The 20,879-nt window shown below is 41.1% G+C and overlaps 2 protein-coding genes across 7 annotated transcripts in view; one reads left to right on the top strand and one right to left on the bottom strand.

Moving 5' to 3' along the window:
- The first annotated feature begins 514 nt into the window (after nucleotides 1–514).
- On the top strand, nucleotides 515–3,429 carry LOC111464718 (pentatricopeptide repeat-containing protein At2g27610). 3 transcript variants are annotated; one of them, XM_023108960.1, is made up of 2 exons: nucleotides 515–1,948; nucleotides 2,258–3,429. In XM_023108960.1, the coding sequence occupies exons 1-2, from the start codon at nucleotides 700–702 to the stop codon at nucleotides 3,334–3,336; spliced, it is 2,328 nt and encodes a 775-aa protein (XP_022964728.1). In that variant the 5' UTR covers nucleotides 515–699; the 3' UTR covers nucleotides 3,337–3,429. The 3 variants fall into 3 exon arrangements, with proteins under 3 accessions (XP_022964728.1, XP_022964727.1, XP_022964729.1); XM_023108961.1 differs by having other exon boundaries at nucleotides 989–1,074; nucleotides 1,169–3,429; XM_023108959.1 differs by having other exon boundaries at nucleotides 515–3,429.
- Nucleotides 3,430–4,874: 1,445 nt separating this feature from the next.
- LOC111464715 (syndetin-like) overlaps nucleotides 4,875–20,879 on the bottom strand; it is a 41,089-nt gene continuing 25,084 nt past the window's right edge. For 3 of the 4 annotated variants that reach the window (XM_023108954.1, XM_023108956.1, XM_023108955.1), the window contains 6 exons: nucleotides 8,727–8,789; nucleotides 7,790–7,862; nucleotides 6,433–6,552; nucleotides 6,243–6,320; nucleotides 6,102–6,152; nucleotides 4,875–5,247 (listed from right to left, as the gene is read on the bottom strand). In XM_023108954.1, the coding sequence (XP_022964722.1) occupies nucleotides 5,146–5,247; nucleotides 6,102–6,152; nucleotides 6,243–6,320; nucleotides 6,433–6,552; nucleotides 7,790–7,862; nucleotides 8,727–8,789 (487 nt within the window). In that variant the 3' untranslated portion in view covers nucleotides 4,875–5,145. Of the gene's footprint in view, nucleotides 5,248–6,101; nucleotides 6,153–6,242; nucleotides 6,321–6,432; nucleotides 6,553–7,789; nucleotides 7,863–8,726; nucleotides 8,790–20,879 lie in introns of those variants that run through there. The other variant, XR_002714076.1, reaches the window with a different exon arrangement.

A 20,879-nucleotide genomic window follows, 5' to 3' on the forward strand; every position in this document is an offset into this window, starting at 1 on the left:
CAATATGAACCTTAAGTTATGTATGATTTAAAGGAATATAGAAGAAATAAGCAAAGAATTGTAAGTTAAGTACCTAAGTCGAGCGTTTTGTTCGGGAATTAGGTAACGTTAAAATTACCTACTAAATGAACTATTTTGATTTTTACATACCAATTTGTTTGTATTTGTAATCTCCTTATAAAAGAAACTCTTAGTCCTTCGTAACCCACTAAAAGAAGTTAAAAGACCATGATTGGTAAGTTCTTTTCACTGTTCTTCAAATATTTACTATAAGAAGTTGTGACCATAATTGACGAGCCATGATTGATCAGCTGCTCTTCAAATGTCTACTAACAATAAGTTATGACCATGGTTGACAAATAACTCTCGACTATTATACTCACCACAAGAAATTATGAAATTAAAATAATGAATAAAATGTTCAAAGAAATTATCAAAAGTACCATTTACGGTAACTACATGCTCCGCTTTAACTTTATAAGTGTTGAGTTTCGAAACTCCAAACAGAGTCAGCATGTAACACATGAAATGAAGGTGGAGCCACATCTGGTATCCAGATGAGCTCATTGTCGACAAACCAACAGCTCCGGTGTCCGGCTTCCTGATTGAAAAAAAAAACAAAAGTTTCAGTTTAAAATATACATTTTCCCGTTGTTTCATTTGATTTATGGAGGCCGAAGATTCAAATGACGAGAAAGCATGAGTTTAGGCTCCTCTATGAGGATCCTTAAAAACCAGGCCAAATTCACCGTTGCAAATGGCAGATTACAGAGTTCCATACATCAAATCAAACAATTATTGCGTCCCCATGGCTTCTTCTATCACGAATCTCTTCCCGTCATCTCTCAACTCTCGCACCCACGTTACGCCCACCAACTGTTCGACGAAATTCCCCTTAAAGATATCTCACAATACAACCGTCTGCTCTTCGAGTACTCTCGCAACGATCATAATCGCGAAGCTTTGCATCTCTTTAAGGGCCTTCACTCGACGGGGTTGGCCGTTGATGGTTCAACTCTGTCCTGTGTTTTGAAGGTCTGCGGAGTCTTGTTTGATCAAGTTGTGGGAAGACAGGTGCACTCTCAATCTTTGAAATCTGGGTTTTTAGAGAATGTCAGCGTTGGGACTGCTCTTGTTGATATGTACATGAAAACGGATGATTTTGAAGGTGGGAGAGAAATCTTCGATGAAATGGGTAACAAAAATGTTGTGTCATGGACTTCATTGCTGGCTGGATATGCACGCAATGGATTCAACGACTCAATCATTCATTTGATTAACCAAATGCAGATGGAGGGAGTGAAGCCAAACGACTTTACTTTTGCAACAATTCTTGGAGGTTTGGCTGATGAGAGTAAGATTGAGGTAGGAGTTCAAGTTCATGCCATGATAGTAAAAAATGGGTTTGAATTAAACACATCTGTATGCAATGCTTTGATATGTTTGTATCTAAAATCTGAGATGGTTGGAGATGCTGAACTTGTTTTTGATAGTATGTTTGCTAGAGATTCAGTCACTTGGAATGTTATGATTGCTGGCTATACATCCATTGGGTATGATTTAGAAGGCTTTGAACTGTTTCATCGGATGAGGCTTGCAGGTGTTAAGCTCAGCCAAACTCTATTTTGCACAATTCTAAAGCTATGCTCTCGCCTGAGGGAGCTGAATTTCACCACACAGCTGCATTGTTTGGTGGTGAAAATTGGCTATGAATTTGATCAGAACGTCAGGACAGCACTCATGGTCACTTACGGCAAGTGCAGCAAAGTGGATGAAGCTTTCAAGTTGTTCTCCATGGCGGATGGAGCTCATAATGTTGTCACCTGGACGGCCATGATTGGTGGGTTTGTGCAGAATAACAACAACAAGGAAGCGGTTGATTTGTTTTGTCAAATGAACAGGGAAGGTGTAAGGCCAAATCATTTCACATACTCCACAGTCCTTTCAGGTAAGCCTTCTTCATTACTTTGCCAATTACATGCACAAATCATTAAATCTGATTATGAGAAAGTACCTTCAGTAGCTACTGCACTTTTAGATGCATATATTAACGAGGGATATGTCGTTGAGAGTGCTCGGGTTTTCGATTCGATTACTGTAAAGGATATTGTTGCATGGTCTGCCATGTTATCTGGTTTAGCTCAAATAGGAGATTCTGAAAAGGCAATGGAATTATTCAATCAATTAGTGAAAGAGGGAGTGAAACCAAATGAGTACTCATTTTCTAGTGTCATCAATGCATGTTCTTCACCAACAGCAACAGCAGAACATGGAAAACAAGTTCATGCAACTTCAATCAAATCAGGAAAGAGCAATGCTTTATGTGTAAGCAGTGCATTGGTGACAATGTACTCAAAAAGAGGTAATATTGAGAGTGCAAATAAGGTGTTCATCAGACAAGAAGAGAAAGATACAGTTTCATGGAATTCCATGATCACTGGCTATGCTCAACATGGTGATGCCAAGAAAGCTCTTGAAGTGTTTCAAGTTATGCAAAACAAAGGATTATCAATGGATGATGTAACATTCATTGGAGTACTTACTGCCTGTACTCATGCAGGATTAGTGCAAGAAGGCGAAAAGTACTTCGATATTATGATTAACGATTGTCATATCGATCCAACAATTGATCATTATTCATGTATGGTTGATCTATACAGCCGATCTGGAATGTTTGAAAAAGCCATGGACGTAATGAATGGAATGCCGTTCCCTGCTAGTCCAACAATGTGGCGGACTGTGCTAGCGGCGTGTCGTATTCACCGTAATTTAGAGCTCGGAAAGCTCGCTGCAGAGAAGCTCATTTCACTTCAACCGAATGACTCGGCAGCATACGTCCTGTTATCGAACATCCATGCTGTGGCTGGGAATTGGCAAGAGAGAGCCAAAGTGAGGAAACTAATGGATGAGAGGAAGGTTAAAAAGGAAGCTGGGTGCAGCTGGATTGAGGTAAAGAACAGGATTTTCTCATTCTTGGCTGGGGATGTTTCACATCCATTTTCTGATATTGTTTATGCAAAGCTTGAAGAACTGAGTATTAAACTGAAAGATATGGGGTATCAGGCGGATACGAATTATGTTCTTCATGATGTGGAGGAAGAACACAAAGAAGCCATTCTGGGTCAACACAGTGAGAGATTGGCTATTGCTTATGGATTGATTGCTCTGCCGCCGGGATCTCCGATTCAGATTGTAAAGAATCTAAGGATTTGTGGGGATTGTCACAACGTAATTGAGTTAATATCGTTGATTGAAGAGAGGGCTCTGATTGTCAGAGATTCAAGCCGCTTCCACCATTTTAAAGGAGGAGTTTGCTCTTGTGGAGGTTATTGGTAACCCTCGTTCTAAACATACAATATGATTTAGTTTATATTGCCGCCATTTTTTTTTCTCCATATTTGTTTCACTGTAATTCATTCTAGATTTTTAACTTGGTGATTTTTTTTATGGTAATTTTTACCCAAAAATTTTAATTATTAAACTACTACTTTTAAATTTTTTTTTTTTTTTTGTAAGGGTTAAAAGTTTCTGAGTAATAGATATTTTAAAACAATTCTTTAAATTTTGAGAATAAATTTCAACTTTTTAAGGTTCTAAATTTTAAAATTTGAATTTAATAGATTCATACATTTTAAAAAACATTACAAAAGAGAAAAAAAGATAATTAAAGAAAAAAAAAAGAGGTTAAAGTAGGTAGAAAAAGATTATTCGTAAATATTGTCTTCTTTCGGTTTTCTATTTTGGGCTTTCCTTCAAAGTTTTACTCCTTGAGAGCCCAATGTTCTCAGTGACACATTGTCCGATGTCTAGCTTTGATATCATTTATAACAACCCAGGCCCTTCAAAGTTTTACTCCTTGAGAGTCCAATGTCTTCAGTAGCACACTGTCCGATGTCTAGCTTTGATATCATTTATAACAACCCAAGCCTATGTTAGCAGTTATTGTCCTCTTTGGATTTTCCCTTTGAGGCTTCCCCTAAAGATTGTACCCCTTGGGGGCCTAACGTCCTTGGTGACACATCACCTCTGGCTCTAATACTATTTGTAGGAGCCCAAGCCTACTACTAGCAAATATTGACATCTTTGGGTTTTACCTTTTGGGCTTCCCTCAAGGTTTTATCCCTTGGGGGCCCAACGTCCTCAGTGGCACACCACCTGATGTCTAGCTTTGATACGATTTGTAACCGCCACAGCCCACCGCTAGCAGATATTGTCATAATGTTTGGCTCTGATACCATTTGTAATAGCCCAAGTCCACCGCTAACAGATATTCCTCTTTGGACTTTTCCTTCTAGGTTTTCTCTCAAGGTTTTAAAACACGTGCATGGGCCATTGGTTATGAGTCATCATACATCATACAATTCGTCCAATCAAATCAATAGTAGAACCATTTACACGGTTGTCTAAGCTGAAGTCACCAAATATTCCTAGAGCTGATTTGAATATGTTCCTCACCGTCCAATTCAACCTATGTGAACCCATGACATCAAATTAGAATAAACTAACGAACTTAGTTTACCTAAAGATATCAAACAATCCAAAATTTTAGCTCAAAATAATTTAAATTCAGCAAACACATATCATACTATACCGACCTTAAACACTCCCAATAAAATCAACTCTAGAAAGGTTGAAAATATAGGAAACGAGTTCAAACAATCTAACCCGAGCCAGAAGAGCCGCTTAACCCAAGCCAGAAGGGCTGCAATTTCTAGCTCGCATAGGTTGGATTGGGCACTACGTGTCTCTTGGCCGTCCTATGACAACGGGTCTACCCGAGCCGAATGCAAATCCGACTTAACCCGCCGGCTTTTTCTTGACCCATTTTTTAAAATTGCATAATTTTTATGTGAATAAAATTGACATTATAGAGAGACTAAACATGTAATAATATGAGATTACATACACTTACAGATGCTACAAATCAAACGTTGTATTCCACCAAATACCATTGGTGCCATAAACAGCTCATGTATTGAATGTCTGCAGAATTAAACTTAGCCTTTGAGAATAATGATATTTGAATGAGATGTTAAGAACTATACAAACTTTAACCTTATAATCATATTTTCACATACATTATTCCTTCCTATAATGAACTCGAGTGGGGCGATTCAAATGCTCTGTTCGTCCCTTACGATTGGCTCACTCGATCTTTTCCAGTATTTCCAACCGGGTTTTTCTCTTCCACCCTTTCATTGATGCAACGAGGTTAACCAAACCAATAACTTGGCTCTTACTGTATTCCTGCAAAAACGGGCAAATTCTCTAAGCCACGAAAAAGGCGTCAAGGATTTAAAGATCGATGTTTACAGAAATATGTTGTCACAATCGTGTCAGAAATGCAACACTATTTTCATTAGCAATAAACATGTCATGCTATCAAAATATTTAGTTTTCAAAACTTCCGTATGTTAGGAATCACGAATCTCCACAATGGTATGATATTGTCCACTTTGTGCATAAGCTCTCGTGGCTTTGGTTTGGGCTTCCCCGAAAGGCCTCATACCAATGAAGGTGTATTCCTTACTTATAAACTCATGATCATTCCCTTAATTAGCCAACGTGGGACCCCCTCCCAACCATCCTCCCCTCGAATAAAGTACACCATAGAGCCTCCATTAAGGCCTATGGAGCCCTCGAACAGTCTCCCCTTAATTGAGGCTTGATTCCTTTCTCTGGAGTCCTCCTTTTGACTACAATTTCGAGAGTCCCAATTTCTTTGTTTGACATGACTAAGTTAAGGGCATGACTCTGAAACCATGTTAGAAATCACGAATCTCCACAGTGATACGATATTGTCCACTTTCAGCATAAGCTCTCATGGTTTTGTTTTGGGCTTCACGAGAACACCTCATACTAACGAAAATATATTCTTTACTTATAAACCCATGATCATTCCCTTAATTAGCCATCGTGGGACTCCCTCCCAACAATCCTCAACACAGTATTCATATATAGATTCACATTAGCGATACGTAAGGATTAAGCTGCGAATCCAAAACTAGCTCAATGGATAAAGTACCAATGTACGTTTCTTAGTACCAATCTTTGCAAGTGTGAATATTTGAACTTTTCTCAGTTCAAGGTACGTTTCTTACCGGGTGAGCTCGTGCCCAGTGTACATATTCGGTTTCTGGAAGGTAGTACGCCTGTTCGATGATACGTCATTAGTATGTTAAATAACACACTTTAGATAAATAGTCAACCAAGTTTGCTCAAAACTTAAAGCTCAGGATTACCTTAATGAAAGTCTCAACCATTTGTAACTTAGGCTTCACATTCTCAGAAACAAAATGTTGCAAGCCATTGATTAAAACCTGAAAATGAATAAAAATTACATTATTAAACAGCAAAACAGAGAAGAAGAGAAAGGAACCTATAAATAATGGCGTAAGCAAAGATGCAATCTGTAGCATAGCTCATAGATACCTGAAGATCCAATGACATGAGAGCACGTCCTTCATCGGAACATCGCTTTATTCGTGATATACCTTCAATAAGTGTTTCTGCAACAATATCCAGACCATACTCCAAGAGGAGGTCTTGAACCTACAAATGTCAAACATATAAGGAGAGACTAATAATCAAGCTAAGGTTATACATCCCTTTAACCCAATCAGTACAGTAGAACGTCTTTCAATCAACCAGAGAACTTGAACTTCAATAAGAAAAATCATCTCATGGTTTACTACAGGGACAAAGAATCAAACCACAGAATCAATGAAATTCATAGGACGCCATGACTGTAAAAAAAGCCTGTGTAATCAAGCAGCCTGAGGCTCAAAAGGGTTTGGAACGAGCATGCAACCATGAAACCGATCCTTGTTCACCAACCACACATTGTCTAACCAAATCCAATTCTCTGCTTTTTCCATTCATTCATTTCAGGATTAGTCGCGGTCTTATATAGGATCCCCTTTTTTACGTCCCCATGTCCCTCGATCTCACACTAAGCCAAGAAATTCAAAAACGATAAATTTGGAAACCCTCAAGGACTCTCACACTAAGCCAAGAAATTCAAAAACGATAAATTTGGAAACCCTCAAGGACTGCCGTATTCAATGTTTGTTCGATACCCTACCATTCAACAATTCAAGAGTGGAAAAAGGGTACTTCTGAATTGATCTCATCCTTTAATAACTTCGGACCAGATTCACCCCTTTGAATTAGCCGATCTTAACAAAACATATTTTTTTAGGGGCTAAAGCCCCATCGCAAGGTCTGAGACAACCCAGAAAGTCGGGTATAGACATGGTTTTGGTGAATGGTCATACACCCCCGTATTGACTGTGGTAAAGACCAATCTAGGATGAAAGCATGTAAAAGGCAACCATGGATAACACGTCTTGGACAAACAAGACCGGGACATCTGTCATGTGGCCATAGGCAACACGCTTTGGACAAGCATGACCGTGACACATCGCATACCATTTTAATTTATTTTTCATTTAAAGTTTACTGAAACGAAAGAAAACATATATACATAACTTCAGCAATTTAAAAGGAAGATATGTTTATCTTTTTAAATAATATTTTATAGAAATAAACAAATATAAAATTTAAATAATAAAGAATGAATAATATATTGGGTGTTAAGAATATTCTTACTAAGCATCTTAGTCAATGATCTATTATACTCGATCAAAGTTAAATACATTGCAGAGAACAAAAGGACCAACAAACCAGTAGCTATAAACACGATGAAAACAGCTATCATCAGAGAATTCATAAAAAAAAAAAACACAAAAATGAAAAAAAAATTAATCAATTCTGCCTAATTGATTACCTCCTTACGAACTCCGCTATGAGCCAGCCTTGTTTTATAATGCTTGAATTCTCCCAATAACAAGTCGACGTACCTATTCATACAGTTTAATTAAACGATGTATTAATAAAAGTCACGAACTCACAAGTTAATAAAACCTTAAGCTATGGGGCCTGAGCCTGTTCCTAAAGCATAGGCTCTCGTACCAAATCCAACGTATAAATCAGCCATCCTACCAGACTTGAAATGAAAAGTGCTCAAATGTAAGGAACTAAACTGAAATTTTTAAACAAAACATATTCTTAAAAATATACTCCATTTTTGCACTAGGCGACCTTTTTCACCTTAAAAGATCTTAAAACATGCGGATACAATGTGGTTCGTCAATCATTTTAACAAAATCAGATAATATTTAATAGGTTGAGATCGTTGAAATAAACTTAAAAATGCAAAATGCAGTTAATTTGTTAGGAAAGTTAATTTGAAAAAGCCCGGCGAAAGAAAAGGTGAAAGAAAAGGCCCAGAGCCTTTTTAGGGAATGATGGTAGGGTTTATGAGCGTTTCTCTCACCCTATTATTAGTGTTAGAAAAGGTATAAATACCTCATCCTTTTCCTGTAAAGCCAGAGCAAGCAAAAAACAGAGAGCAAAGAAATACAGAGCAACAAAAGGTTTTTGATAAAATCAGTGTTCTTTGTCTCTTCATCTCTTCTCTCTCGACATCTCCTTCATAAGTGTGTGCGTGAGATTTACTTCACAAATTAGTGAGTATTATTTTAACAGAGATGTAAAGCTCTCATCTAAAGCTCTACCTTAAACCATAGTTTGGGAAGTACATTTATATGAATGTCTATATATATATATATATATATATATATATATATATATATATATATATATAAATAAGATTAACATAGAAGACTAACGGCAAATAGATTGAGTATCTTTAGAGAACAAACCCATTATGCTCCAGTCCAAGCTCTTTTACTTCCCATTTTGCATTGGCTATCCGGTCAACATAACTGTAAAACGAGTTTATCGTCAAAAATCGTTGTAATGTTCGAAAATTGTAGGTACTGAATTCCATAAAATAATTTTACATTTTAGCCTGTGGAAAAGGAAGTAGCTGCTGATGACGTTGAATCATATAACGTTTAAAATATAATCGAGGAGAGCAAAAGTTTCAAATATGAGAAGGGAAATTACCACTATGTATATACCTGTACGAACGACATTACGTCATAGTTTAATAATATACTTAGCTATCTTTATCTTTTTCCTCTTAGACACAGGCTGCCTGCTTTGAATGACAAATAGGCAGGTCGTTAATTATTAGGCGGGTAGTTGTTAAGCTAGGTGACATATGATTGGAATGGTACTCTGCATAAGGCCTGCAGAGTTGCCCACTGCGAGTCACCATGGAGGAGCTTTTTTGGAAATTGTTGGAACTTGGAGCAAAACTAGGCTGGATAAAGAAAATGCACCGAGTTCTTTGCCTAGTGTCACGGTCATACTTGTCCAAGACGTGTTGCCTATGGCTGCATGGCGGATATGTCCCAGTCTTGCTTGTCAAGGGCGTGTTGTCCATGGTTGCATACCCGTTCCAAGCCCCCTTTTATATGCTTTCATCCTAGATAGGCCTTTACCATTTCACGTTAGGTCATTACGGGGTGTATGACCGTCCATCAAAACCATGTCTACACCCGTCAAGGCTAAAATGTCCCAAAATGTACTATAGGGAGATATGACTAGTTGTCACATCTTCCTACCCTGAGTTGTATGCTATTTAAGCCATGGTATTTCTTTATTTGCTTACAGTCATAACGTTGCTTTCTTCAATTCTTCAAATCGTTTTCAAATGTATTTCCTCCTTCACGTTTTCTAAACCTTTTCTCACAACGTGACTCGAAGCTCGAACATACGCCAATGTTGTCCGCGATGTCCGAATTTCTCACGGCTGACTTATTCACTTGGTCAGAACAAGTGCCGCACAATTGTTGTCCCACTATCGCAAGAGTGCGACCGTGATACCTAGCATCACCAATGTGCTACAGATACTTCTATAGTAGGATACTGAAATGCTCGGCTTGGCAACCAGTTTGGATGATAACACAATGATGATCTCATTCCAGAAAGCCCCCATCAAATACCCATAGCTGTCACAAACCTTCCTTGTTGGTTCTCCCTACAGCTAACAACGGTTTTCAACACAAGTACTGTGCTATAAAACCTATCAGATGTTATTTTGGGGATGACACAGAAGTAGCATATATCAAAGGCCAATGGATTACGACTGTGGATGGCTTCGTATTCTCTAATGGGATACAACGCCTTGGCAACGAACAAGATTTGTAACTTCGCCAGTAGATTGATTTCCTATCTAAAACGTTAAATGGTTTCAAATCACTTTGATCTTACCCATGTACTGCACCTTACTGCTACTACTTCAATACTATTAAGTGAACCACATGTTATACCAATGAGTAGAGAAATTCAACTAACTATAAAGGATTGAGCAGTGAACACTGATATGTTTTTAGGCTTTGACAAGGGCTAAAAGACACCTCTCAAAAGATTCTTATGAAAAATCAGATTTCATTGAGAAATTGAAAGATTACGAATGAGTATACCAAGAACAGCCTAACAGAAAAACATAAAAAAAAAAGAAAAAGAAAAAAAGAGCTGACTAGCTACGCAAAAATGGCTCGAATAGGATGTTTCGTTTTTATTCTCCTTTTCACTCCTTGAAGCTGGTTTTTCCCATTTTTGTTTCTTTTCATTGGTTACAAAAGTTCACATCTTGTTAAAACAAACATACCTCTATAAGAACGTTGATAACTTCATTAAAAAGTTGATTTCCATTTTCTCAGTTTAAGCAAGATGTAATTGTAGAATAAAACCTGTTTTTGCAAATAATTGCGAAGTTCTTTCGAACGTGCTACTTGTCAAAATCGCACTTTTGATGGCAGCGGAGTTGCGATTATGCGGCATTCACTTCCCAAGTGAGTTAAGCCAATTCGTTCTTGCGTCGCCTACGGCCAAGCAACGTATGCTCGAGCCTATGGCCCCAATTCAAGAAGAAAGTTTTAGAAAACGGGGGCAGAAAGAGATTTCGAAAGAGCGGTTTTGAAAGCAAGATTTGAGAAATTGAAATTGGTGTTATATATGCAAACAAAAAGGCAACAACAACGGTTCACAGTATGTAACTATTGGTAGGGAGACGTTGACAACTAATCATATCCCCCTATAGTACATTTTGAGGCATTTCATGTCTGACAGACCTAGACATGATTTTGCCGAAACGTCATACTCCCTTAGAAATACAAAAGTAAAGCAATACAACATGGAAAAACATAAAGGGTTCGGCTTGGTATGGGCATGCGGCCATGGGCAACACGCCCTAGACGAGCATGACCGTGACATCCTCCCCCACCTAATGGAATTCACGAATCCTTCGTAGAGGTCTTCCTACATTCCTAACCCTGTCGGCCAGTATTGCCTCTTTGATGTTTTTTGTTTTCAGATCGATGCTCGGTCTGGTGGTTGCATTTCACTGATCGTCGTTTGGATCAGGGTGATAGGGCTTCAGGTTACTCACATGAATTACTGGGTGGATTTTCATCCACGTGGGTAACGCAACTTTGTAAGAGGTAGCCCCAATCTTTTTTAGAACTTCAACCGGCCCTTCATATTTTCGAACAAGTCTTTGGTCCTTTTGACTGCGGGATCTTATATGTTTTGGCCTCAACTTAATGAGGACTTGGTCTCCTGCTCGAAACTGGAGGGGGTAACGCTTCTCGTCTGCTCACTTTTTCATGTGTTTGGAAGCTTTTTCCAAATACGCTCGAGTTATATCTGTTGTTTGCTTCCATTCTCTGGTGAAGTTCTGAGCTTGAGGGTTCTTTCCTGCATAAGAATGATCAATAATATGGGGCAAGGACGGTTGTCGTCCACTTACAATTTCAAAGGGGGTCTTTCTGTAGACGAACTCGTTTGACAATTGAAACAGAACTGAGCGACATCCAGAAGTGGTACCTAGTTCTTCTGACGAGCGTCGACGAAGTGACATTAAGTATTTCTTGAGCAAGCAGTTGAACCATTTTGTCTGTCCATTGGTTTAGGGATGGTAGCTCGAGGAGATATTTAAAGTCGTTCCCAAAAAGGCGAATAGCTCAATCCAGAATGTGCCAATGAATCTACCATCCCTATTGCTGACGATGCTCGACGAAATGCCCCATAGCTTCAATAATATGTTTGAAAAATAGTTGGGCTGTTAGTTCAGCCGAGCATATTTTAGGGGTGGGAATGAACGTTGCGTACTTCGAGAATCGGTCAATGATGACCAGGATGGCTTCATAATCGCCGACTTTTGGAAGGTGTGTTATAAAGTCTAGAGACACACTTTCCCAAGGCCTTGTTGGCATGGGTAGAGGTTCCAAGAGTCCTGCGACTTTGACTTTCTCGATTTTGTCTTATTGGCAGATGAGGCACGTCTTGGTGTACTGCATTATGTCGTGACGCATATTTGGCCAAAAATACCCATTTTTTATTAAGGCATAAGTTCGTTGCCACCCAGGGTGTCCAGCTCATAAAGTATTATGACATTCTTTGATGAGCTTCTTCCTTAGTTCTCATGTTCTTGGGACATATAATCTGTTTCCTTTTGTGTCTTCCCAGCTTTGGCTAGTTCAACGACGACTTTGGCCAGCGGGTCTTGGAGTAAATGTTCTTTTATGATGTCGCGCATCGATCTTACTTGAGTGAATATGGGCTAACATGCATAGGGCCGCATGTTCGCCCTTCCGACTCAGTGCGTCGGCTGCTCTTTCCTGTTTTGCGTTCAAATTTGAAGACAAATTCGGCTAACGACTCTTGCCATTGAGCTTGTTTTTCCGTCAACTTCGGTTGATCAAAGAAGTGGCAAATGGCACTATTGTCCATCTTCAACACGAAGTGCAATCCCAAGAGGTACTGTCTCCAGACTCTAGGCAATGTGCAACAGCTAGCATCTCTTTTTCGGAGACCATATACCTCCTTTCTGCATCATTGAGCTTTTGACTTTCATAAGCGATAGGGTGACCTTCTTGGATAAGGACATCGCCTAGGGCAAAGTCGAAAGCATCCGTCTCTACTTTGAATGGCTTAGAAACATCCACTAGTCCGAGGACAGGACCCCTCGCCATGGTTGTCTTCAGATCTTCGAAGGCCATTTGACATTCATTTGACCACGACCACGGGTGGTCTTTCTTTAGAAGTTCTGTTAATGGGGCAGCTCGTCGTGAAAACCTTTCGACAAACCGCCTAATAATAGTTTGCCAATCTTAGGAAGGATCGTACAACGGATACTGAAGTTGGAGTTTTCCACTCTTGGATAGCTTTTATCTTGTCGCTATCTATACTGATTTGTCCACAACTGATGACGTGTCCAAGGAAGTTGATGCATGTTTGTGTGAAGGCACATTTTTCTTTCTTGACATATAACTGATTCTGCCGCAGCTTGTCGAACACTAGCTTTAGGTGCATCTTGTGCTCTTCTAGAGTTGTGTTATATACGAGTATGCTGTCGAGGTATACTACGACGAATTGATCCAAGTATTCGTAGAAAACCTGGTTCATTAATGTGCAAAACGTAGCTGAGGCGTTTGTCAGACCAAAGGGCATTACTAGGAATTCGAAAGCCCCGTATTTTGTTACACACATTGTCCTGGGTTATCCCTTTCGGCGATACGTACTTGGTAGTACCCTGATTGTAAGTCCAACTTCGTGAAGTATTTGGTCCCGTGAAGTTGGTCAAACAAGTCAGATATTATCGGTAGTGGGTATTTGTTGCGTACAGTCACCTTGTTTAGGGCTCAACGTTCCATTCTTCTTCTTTTAAAACAGTACGGGGGCTCCGTAGAGTGCCTTTGCGGGGCGGATGAATCCCGCCGCCAAAAATTTAGTTGTTTCCTTAATTCGACTAGCTCAGGAGGAGCCTTTCGATATGCATTCTCTGCTGGGGGTTTAATCCCAGGGAGGAGTTCAATTTTGTGATTGATGCCTCGACGAGGTGGTAATGTTTGTGGTAAGCTTTTTAGCATTATGTCGGCATAGCTAGCTAGAATACCCTTGATTTCGCTTGGAATAGTCTCATCAGTGGTCACATCTTCCATCAGAGGTATAGCCATAAATGCGGGTTTCTCTTGTGTGAGTCCTCTTTTCAATTGTATGGCAGAAATCATTCTAAGGTTATCTGGTTGCTTGATGCTTGCAGGTACTACTGTGGGGTGGTTGTGATTGGTAATCACCAAGCATTTCGTCAGTGGCATTGAGATGACTTTGTGTTTTAAGAGGAAGTCCATCCCAAGTACTACGTCGAAGTCGTCCATACGAACCACGACAAGATCCATTTCTCCTGACCAGACCCCGAATTTCAAGGGGACTCTTTTGAAGACTCCCATGATAGGCAAGGCCTCAGAGTTGATAGCTTTCATTTTTCCAGGGTCCTTTTCTATGATGAGTCCTAACCTTCGGGCTTCTTGGTTGGCAATGAAATTGTGGGTCGTGCCCGAGTCTATCAAGGTGCTCTTGCTTGGTCGCGAGTTTATCGTTGCGTCTATGAACATAAGCCCTTTCTCTATTATCTCTTTCGGGTCGACCTTCCGTGGAAGGGCTGACAAGAATTTGAGCGCACCCATCCGGGGGTTGTCTTGGTCTTCCTTCTTGTCTTGTGTAGTCTCGACTCCTGGGTCGTTGTTCTCTTGAATAGACACTTGGAGTGCACTGAGAGAGGCTCGGTGAGGACAGTTTGTGAGGGCATTTACACAATAGGCACTGTAAAGACGTAGTCGGGTAGTTCTTTTGAGGTAGGGTCCTCGAGATGTCCCCGCTTGGTTATTCTGAGGAGGTCTATCTGTCCCTCCATTTGATCTGTCGTCATTTCTCTTTGACCTATTGGGGCCTTCGTTTCGATGACCCTGCGGCTTATATGGTTTCCCCCAGTGTTAAGTTTTGTGTTATTTTTCTTTGGAAACTAGCTTGACTTCCAAAGTCTAGGAGTCTTTCAATGCTGGCGATTGTGGTGGCTAGGTCTTAGAACCTTTTTCTCGTATATCTTCGTCTTGGCCCATGGTTGCAACCCATTTATGAAGATGAATATCTTGTCTTTCTCTGACATGTCCCTAATATCCAGCATTGAGAACTGCTTGACATATTCCCTTATGCCTCCCGTTTGTTTTAGTGCTGTAGCTTTTCCCTTGCTATGTATTCTACATTTTCGGGGAAGAATTTGGCCCTCAACTCTCTCTTGAGGTCTACCCACGAGTCGATGGTGTATAATCCATTTTCGATGTCTTATACCTTCGAACGTCACCAAAGCTTTGCATCGTCTGTGAGATGCATTGTGGCTACAGTAACTTTTATGTCTTCGGTACAGGCTCCTGTGGCTTTGAAGTATTGTTCGACATCAAAGATAAAGTTCTCCAACTCTTTGGAATCTTAATTCCCTTTGAAGGGTCTGGGATCTGGAAACTTCAGTTTGTTGAGTCCGGTATGAGTTTGCCCTGAAGTGACTTCATGGCTTTCATGGTCACCCCAGTTTGGGTGTTCATCTCGGCCATCTTTTCTTTGATGTCATCGATCGTTGTTCTGAATTCGTCAGCTAATTCATTAAACAACTTTATCATAGTATTTTGTAGCTCGTCAAACTCTTCGCCACGTCCCTCCTTGTACGCGATAGAGCTATCGGTCTACCAGCAGGTCTTGAGCTGCTCGTAGGAGTAACTGTTTCTTCGAGTGAGTCCACTCGAAAGATTAGTTCTTTGATTGGCAACCCATCCAGGCGGTTGCCCATTGCGTCAATTTCTTCGACTTTTTCATTCAATTCCGTCACTCGTGCTTCCAGGAAGCGGACGATGTCAGGGACTTCTTTAAGGAACAACATTTCCTCCTCTATCAAAGTAAGCCGGTCGGCTTGTGATTTGGTGTCGACTTTGTCGTCGACATGGTTTCAGTCTTTAATACGTCACGGAGCTAACAAGGCTCTGATACCACTTGTCACAATCGCACTTTTGATGGTGCGGACTTGCGATTGTGCGGCACTCACTTTCCAACAACAAGTGAGTTAAGCCAATTCGTTCTTGCGTTGCCTACAGCCAAGCGACGTATGCTTGAGCCTCTAGCTCCGATTCAAGAATAAAGTTTTAGAAAATGGTGGCAGAGAGAGATTTCGAAAGAGAGGTTTTGGAAGCAAGATTTGAGAAATTGAAATTAGTGTTATATATGCAAGCAAAAAGGCAACAACATTTCACAGTATATAACTATTGGTTGGGAGAAGTTGACAACTAGTCAAATCCCCCTATAGTACATTTTGAGGCATTTCATGTCTAGCAGGCCTAGACATGATTTTGCCGAAACGTCATACTCCCTTAGAAATACAAAAGTAGAGCATTACAACACAGAAAAGCCTAAAGGGTTTGAGTTGGCATGGACATGCGACCATGGACAAACATACCCTGGACGAGCATGACCGTGACACTACTGGTACACATCATATTTTTGTTCTAGATTCAAGTATGCTTACATTCCTTTTCCTTCCGGGGGTTGGCCAGCATTAACAAGATATCAAATTGATTTTCAATATTGGAAAGTAAGATTTGCAGACATTTTGTCAGAATGATTCTCACTCCGCTTGTATTTAATGTTGTTTGTGTGCACCCACATATCAAAACATGTGCAGTGTCACGGTCATGCTCGTCCAAAGCGTGTTGTCCATGGCCGCATGTCCATGGCAAGCAAACCCTTTATGTCTTTCTATATTCTAGTGTTTTACTTTTGTATTTCTAGGAAGTATGACGTTTGTATGACGTTTCGGAAAAATCATGTCTAGGCCTTCTAGACATAAAATGCCTCAAAATGTATTATAGGGGATATGACTAGTTATCAACTTTTCCCTACCAATAGTTATATACTGTGAGCCATTGTTGTTACTCTCTTGCTTGCACATATAACGTCTCTTTCAAAATCTCTCTTTCGAAAATCTCTCTCTACCCTCGTTTTCTAAAACTTTCTTCTTAAATCGAGGCCAGAGGCTCGAGCATATGTCGCTTGGCCGTAGGCGACGTAAGAACGAATTGGCTTAACTCACTTGTTGTTGGAAAGTGAGTGTCGCACAATCGCAAGTCCGCTGCCATCAAGAGTGCGATTGTGACAAGTGGTATCAGAGTTTTGTTAGCTCTGTGACATAGTAAAGACCGAAACAATGTCGACGACAAAGTCGACACCCAAATCACAAGCCGACCGGCTTACTTTAATAGAGGAGGAAGTATTGTTCCTCAAAGAAGTCCTTGACACCATCCGCTTCCTGGAAGCACGGGTGACGGAATTGAATGGAAAAGTCGTAGAAATCGACGCAATGGGCAACCGCCTGGATGGGTCGTCAATCACAGAACTAATCTTTCGTGTGGCCTCGCTCGAAGAAAGAGTTGCTCCTACGAGCAACTCAAGACCTATTGGTAGCCTTGATTAGCTCTGTTGCGCACAAGGAGGGACGTGGCGAAGAGTTCGACGAGCTACAAAATACCATGATGAGTTTGTTTAATGGATTAGCTGACGAATTCAGAACAACGATTGATGTCATCCAAGAAAAGATGGCCGAGATGAACACCCGAATTGAGGTGACCATGAAAGCCGTGGAGAACGTCACGGCTGGACAAACTCATACAGGATTCAACAAACTGAAGTTCCCAGATCCCAGACCCTTCAAAGGGAACCGGGACGCCAAAAAGTTGGAGAACTTCATCTTTGATGTCGAACAGTACTTCAAAACCACGACGGCTTGTACCGACGAGATAAAAGTGACAGTAGCCTTAATGCATCTCATAAACGATGCAAAACTTTGTGGCGTACGAAGGTGCAAGACATCGAGAATGGATTGTGCACCATCGACTCGTGGAAAGACCTCAAGAGAGAGTTGAGGGACCAATTCTTCCCCGAAAACGTAGAATATATAGCAAGGGAAAAACTAATAACCCTAAAACAAACTGGAAGCATAAAGAACTATGACAGACAGTTCTCGCCCCTGATGCTAGATATCAGGGGCACGTCAGAGAAAGACAAGAGAAAGACAAGGTATTTCTCTTTATAAATGAGGTACAACTGTGGGCCAAAACAAAAATACACGAGAAAAATGTTCAAGACTTAGCTACCACAATCGCCAGCGCCGAGAGACTCCTAAACTTTGGAAACGAAGCGAGTTTCCAAAGAAGAACAACACGGGCCCCAAACACTGGGGGCAAAACATATAAGCCGCCAGGTCATCGAAATGAAGGCCCCAATAGGCCAAACGGAAGTAACGACAAACCAAGTGGGTGGACAGATAGACATTCTCAGAATAACCAAGCGGGGACATCTCAAGGGCCTTACCCTCAAAAGAACTACCCGACGGTACCTTTACAATGCCTGTTGTGTAAAAGCCCCCACAAACTGTCCTACTGTCCTCATCAAGCCTCTCTCAGTGCACTCCAAGTGTCCATTCAAGAGAGCAACGACACCGGAGTCGAGACTACGCCAGACAGGAGGGAAGATCAAGACAACCCCCGAATGGGTACGCTTAAATTTTTGTCAGCCCTCCAACGGAAGGTCGACCCAAAGGAGATAATAGAGAAAGCGCTCATGTTCGTAGATGCAACAATAAACTCCCGATCGAGCAAGAGCACCTTGATAGACTCAGGTGTGACCCACAACTTCGTCGCCGACCAGGAAGCACGAAGATTGGGAAGCACCATAGAAAAGAACCCCGAAAAAATGAAAGTTGTCAACTCCGAGGCCTTGCCTATTGTGGGAGTCTCCAAAAGAGTCCCCTTCAAGTTAAGGGCTTGGTCAGGAGAGATAGACCTTGTCGAAGTTCGCATGGACGACTTCAACGTGGTACTTGGGATGGACTTCCTCCTAGAACACAGTAATACCTGCAAGCATCAAGCAACCAGGTGATCTTAGAATGATCTCGGCCATACAATTGAAAAGAGAACTCACACGAGAGGAACCTACATTTATGGCCATACCCTTGATTGAAGAAATGACCACTGAGGAAACTATTTCAAGCGAAATCAAGGATGTACAAGACAGTTATGCTGACATAATGCCAAAGAGCTTACCACAAATGTTACCACCCCGTCGAGGCATCGATCACGAAATTGAATTCCTCTCGGGGGTTAAACCCCCAGCGAAGAACGCATACCGGATGGCTCCCCCTGAGCTAGCCGAATTGAGGAAACAACTAGATGAGTTGTTGGCGGTAGGATTCATCCGCCCGGCAAAGGCACCTTACGGAGCCCCCGTACTATTTCAGAAAAAGAAGGATGGGACGTTGCGTCTGTGCATAGATTATAGAGCCTTAAACAAGGTGACGGTACGCAACAAATACCCACTGCCGATAATATCCGACTTGTTTGACCAGTTTCATGGGGCCAAATACTTCATGAAGTTGGACTTACGATCAGGATACTACCAAGTACGTATCGCCGAAGGAGACGAGCCCAAGACGACGTGTGTAACAAGATATGGAGCCTTTGAGTTCTTGGTAATGTCCTTTGGCTTGACAAACGCCCCAACTACGTTTTGCACGTTAATGAACCAGGTTTTCCACGAATACTTGGATCAATTCGTCGTAGTATACCTCGACGACATAGTTGTATACAGCACAACCATAGAGGAACACAAGGTGCACCTGAAGCTAGTGTTTGACAAGCTGCGGTAGAATCAGTTGTACGTCAAGAAAGAAAAATGTGCCTTCGCACAAACATGTATCAACTTCCTTGGACATGTCATCAGTTGTGGACAGATCGGTATGGATAGCAATAAGATAAAAGCTATCCAAGAGTGAAAAATCTCTACTTTCGTATCCAATGTGCGATCCTTCCTAGGATTCCAAACTACTATAGGCGGTTTTCACGACGAACCGCCCCATTAATAGAACTCTTGAAGAAAGACCACCCTTAGTCGTGGTCAAATGAATGTCAAATGGCCTTTGAAGATCTGAAAGCAACCATAACAAGGGGTCCTGTCCTCGGATTAGTAGATGTTACTTAACCATTTGAAATAGAGACAGATGCTTCCGACTTTGCCCTAGGCGGTGTCCTTGCCATTTCCCACTTCTTCGACCAACCGAAATTGATGGCAGAACAAGCCCAGGGGCAGGAGTCGTTGGCTTAATTCGATTTCAAATTTGAACACAAGGTGGGAAAGAGTAACCAAGCAGCCGACGCGCTGAGTCGAAAGGGCGAACATGCAGCCCTGTGCATGTTAGCCCATATTCACTCAAGTAAGATCGATGGATCGATGCGCGACATCATAGAAGAACATTTACTCCAAGACCCGTTGGCCAAAGCCATCGTTGAACTAGCTAAAGCTGGGAAGACACGACAGTTTTTGGTCAAGGGAGACCTTCTAATGACAAAAGAAAACCGATTATATGTCGCGAGAACTGGAGAACCAAGGAAGAAGCTCATCCAAGAATGCCATGATACTTTATGGGCCCGACACCCTGGGTGGCAACGAACTTATGTCTTAATCAAAAAGGGGTATTTTTGGCCAACTATGCATGACGACATAATGCAGTACACCAAGACGTGTCTCATCTGCCAACAGGACAAAGTCGAGAAAGCAAAAGTCTCGAGACTCTTGGAACCTCTACCCGTGCCAACAAGACCTTGGGAAAGTGAGTGTGTCTCTAGAGTTTTAACACACCTCCCAAAAGTTGGAAGCTATCTTGGTCATCATAGACCGATTCTCGAAGTACGCAACGTTCGTTCCCACCCCTAAAATATGCTCGGCCAAAATAACAACCCAACTATTTTTCAAACATAATATAAAGTTATGGGGCATTCCGTCGAGCATCGTCATCGATAGGGATGGTATATTCATTGGCACATTATGGACTAAGCTATTCACCTTCTTGGGAACGACTTTAAATATCTCCTTGAGCTACCATCCCCAAATCGATGGACAGACAGAACAGTTCAACTGCCTGTTTGAGGAATACTTACGTCACTTCGTTAATGCTCGTCAGAAGAACTGGGTACAACTTTTGGATGTTGCTCAGTTCTGTTTCAATTGTCAAACGAGTTCGTCTACGG

Source organism: Cucurbita moschata, unplaced genomic scaffold (genome assembly GCF_002738365.1).
Source record: "Cucurbita moschata cultivar Rifu unplaced genomic scaffold, Cmos_1.0 Cmo_Scf00031, whole genome shotgun sequence".
NCBI classification, from domain to species: Eukaryota; Viridiplantae; Streptophyta; class Magnoliopsida; order Cucurbitales; family Cucurbitaceae; genus Cucurbita; species Cucurbita moschata.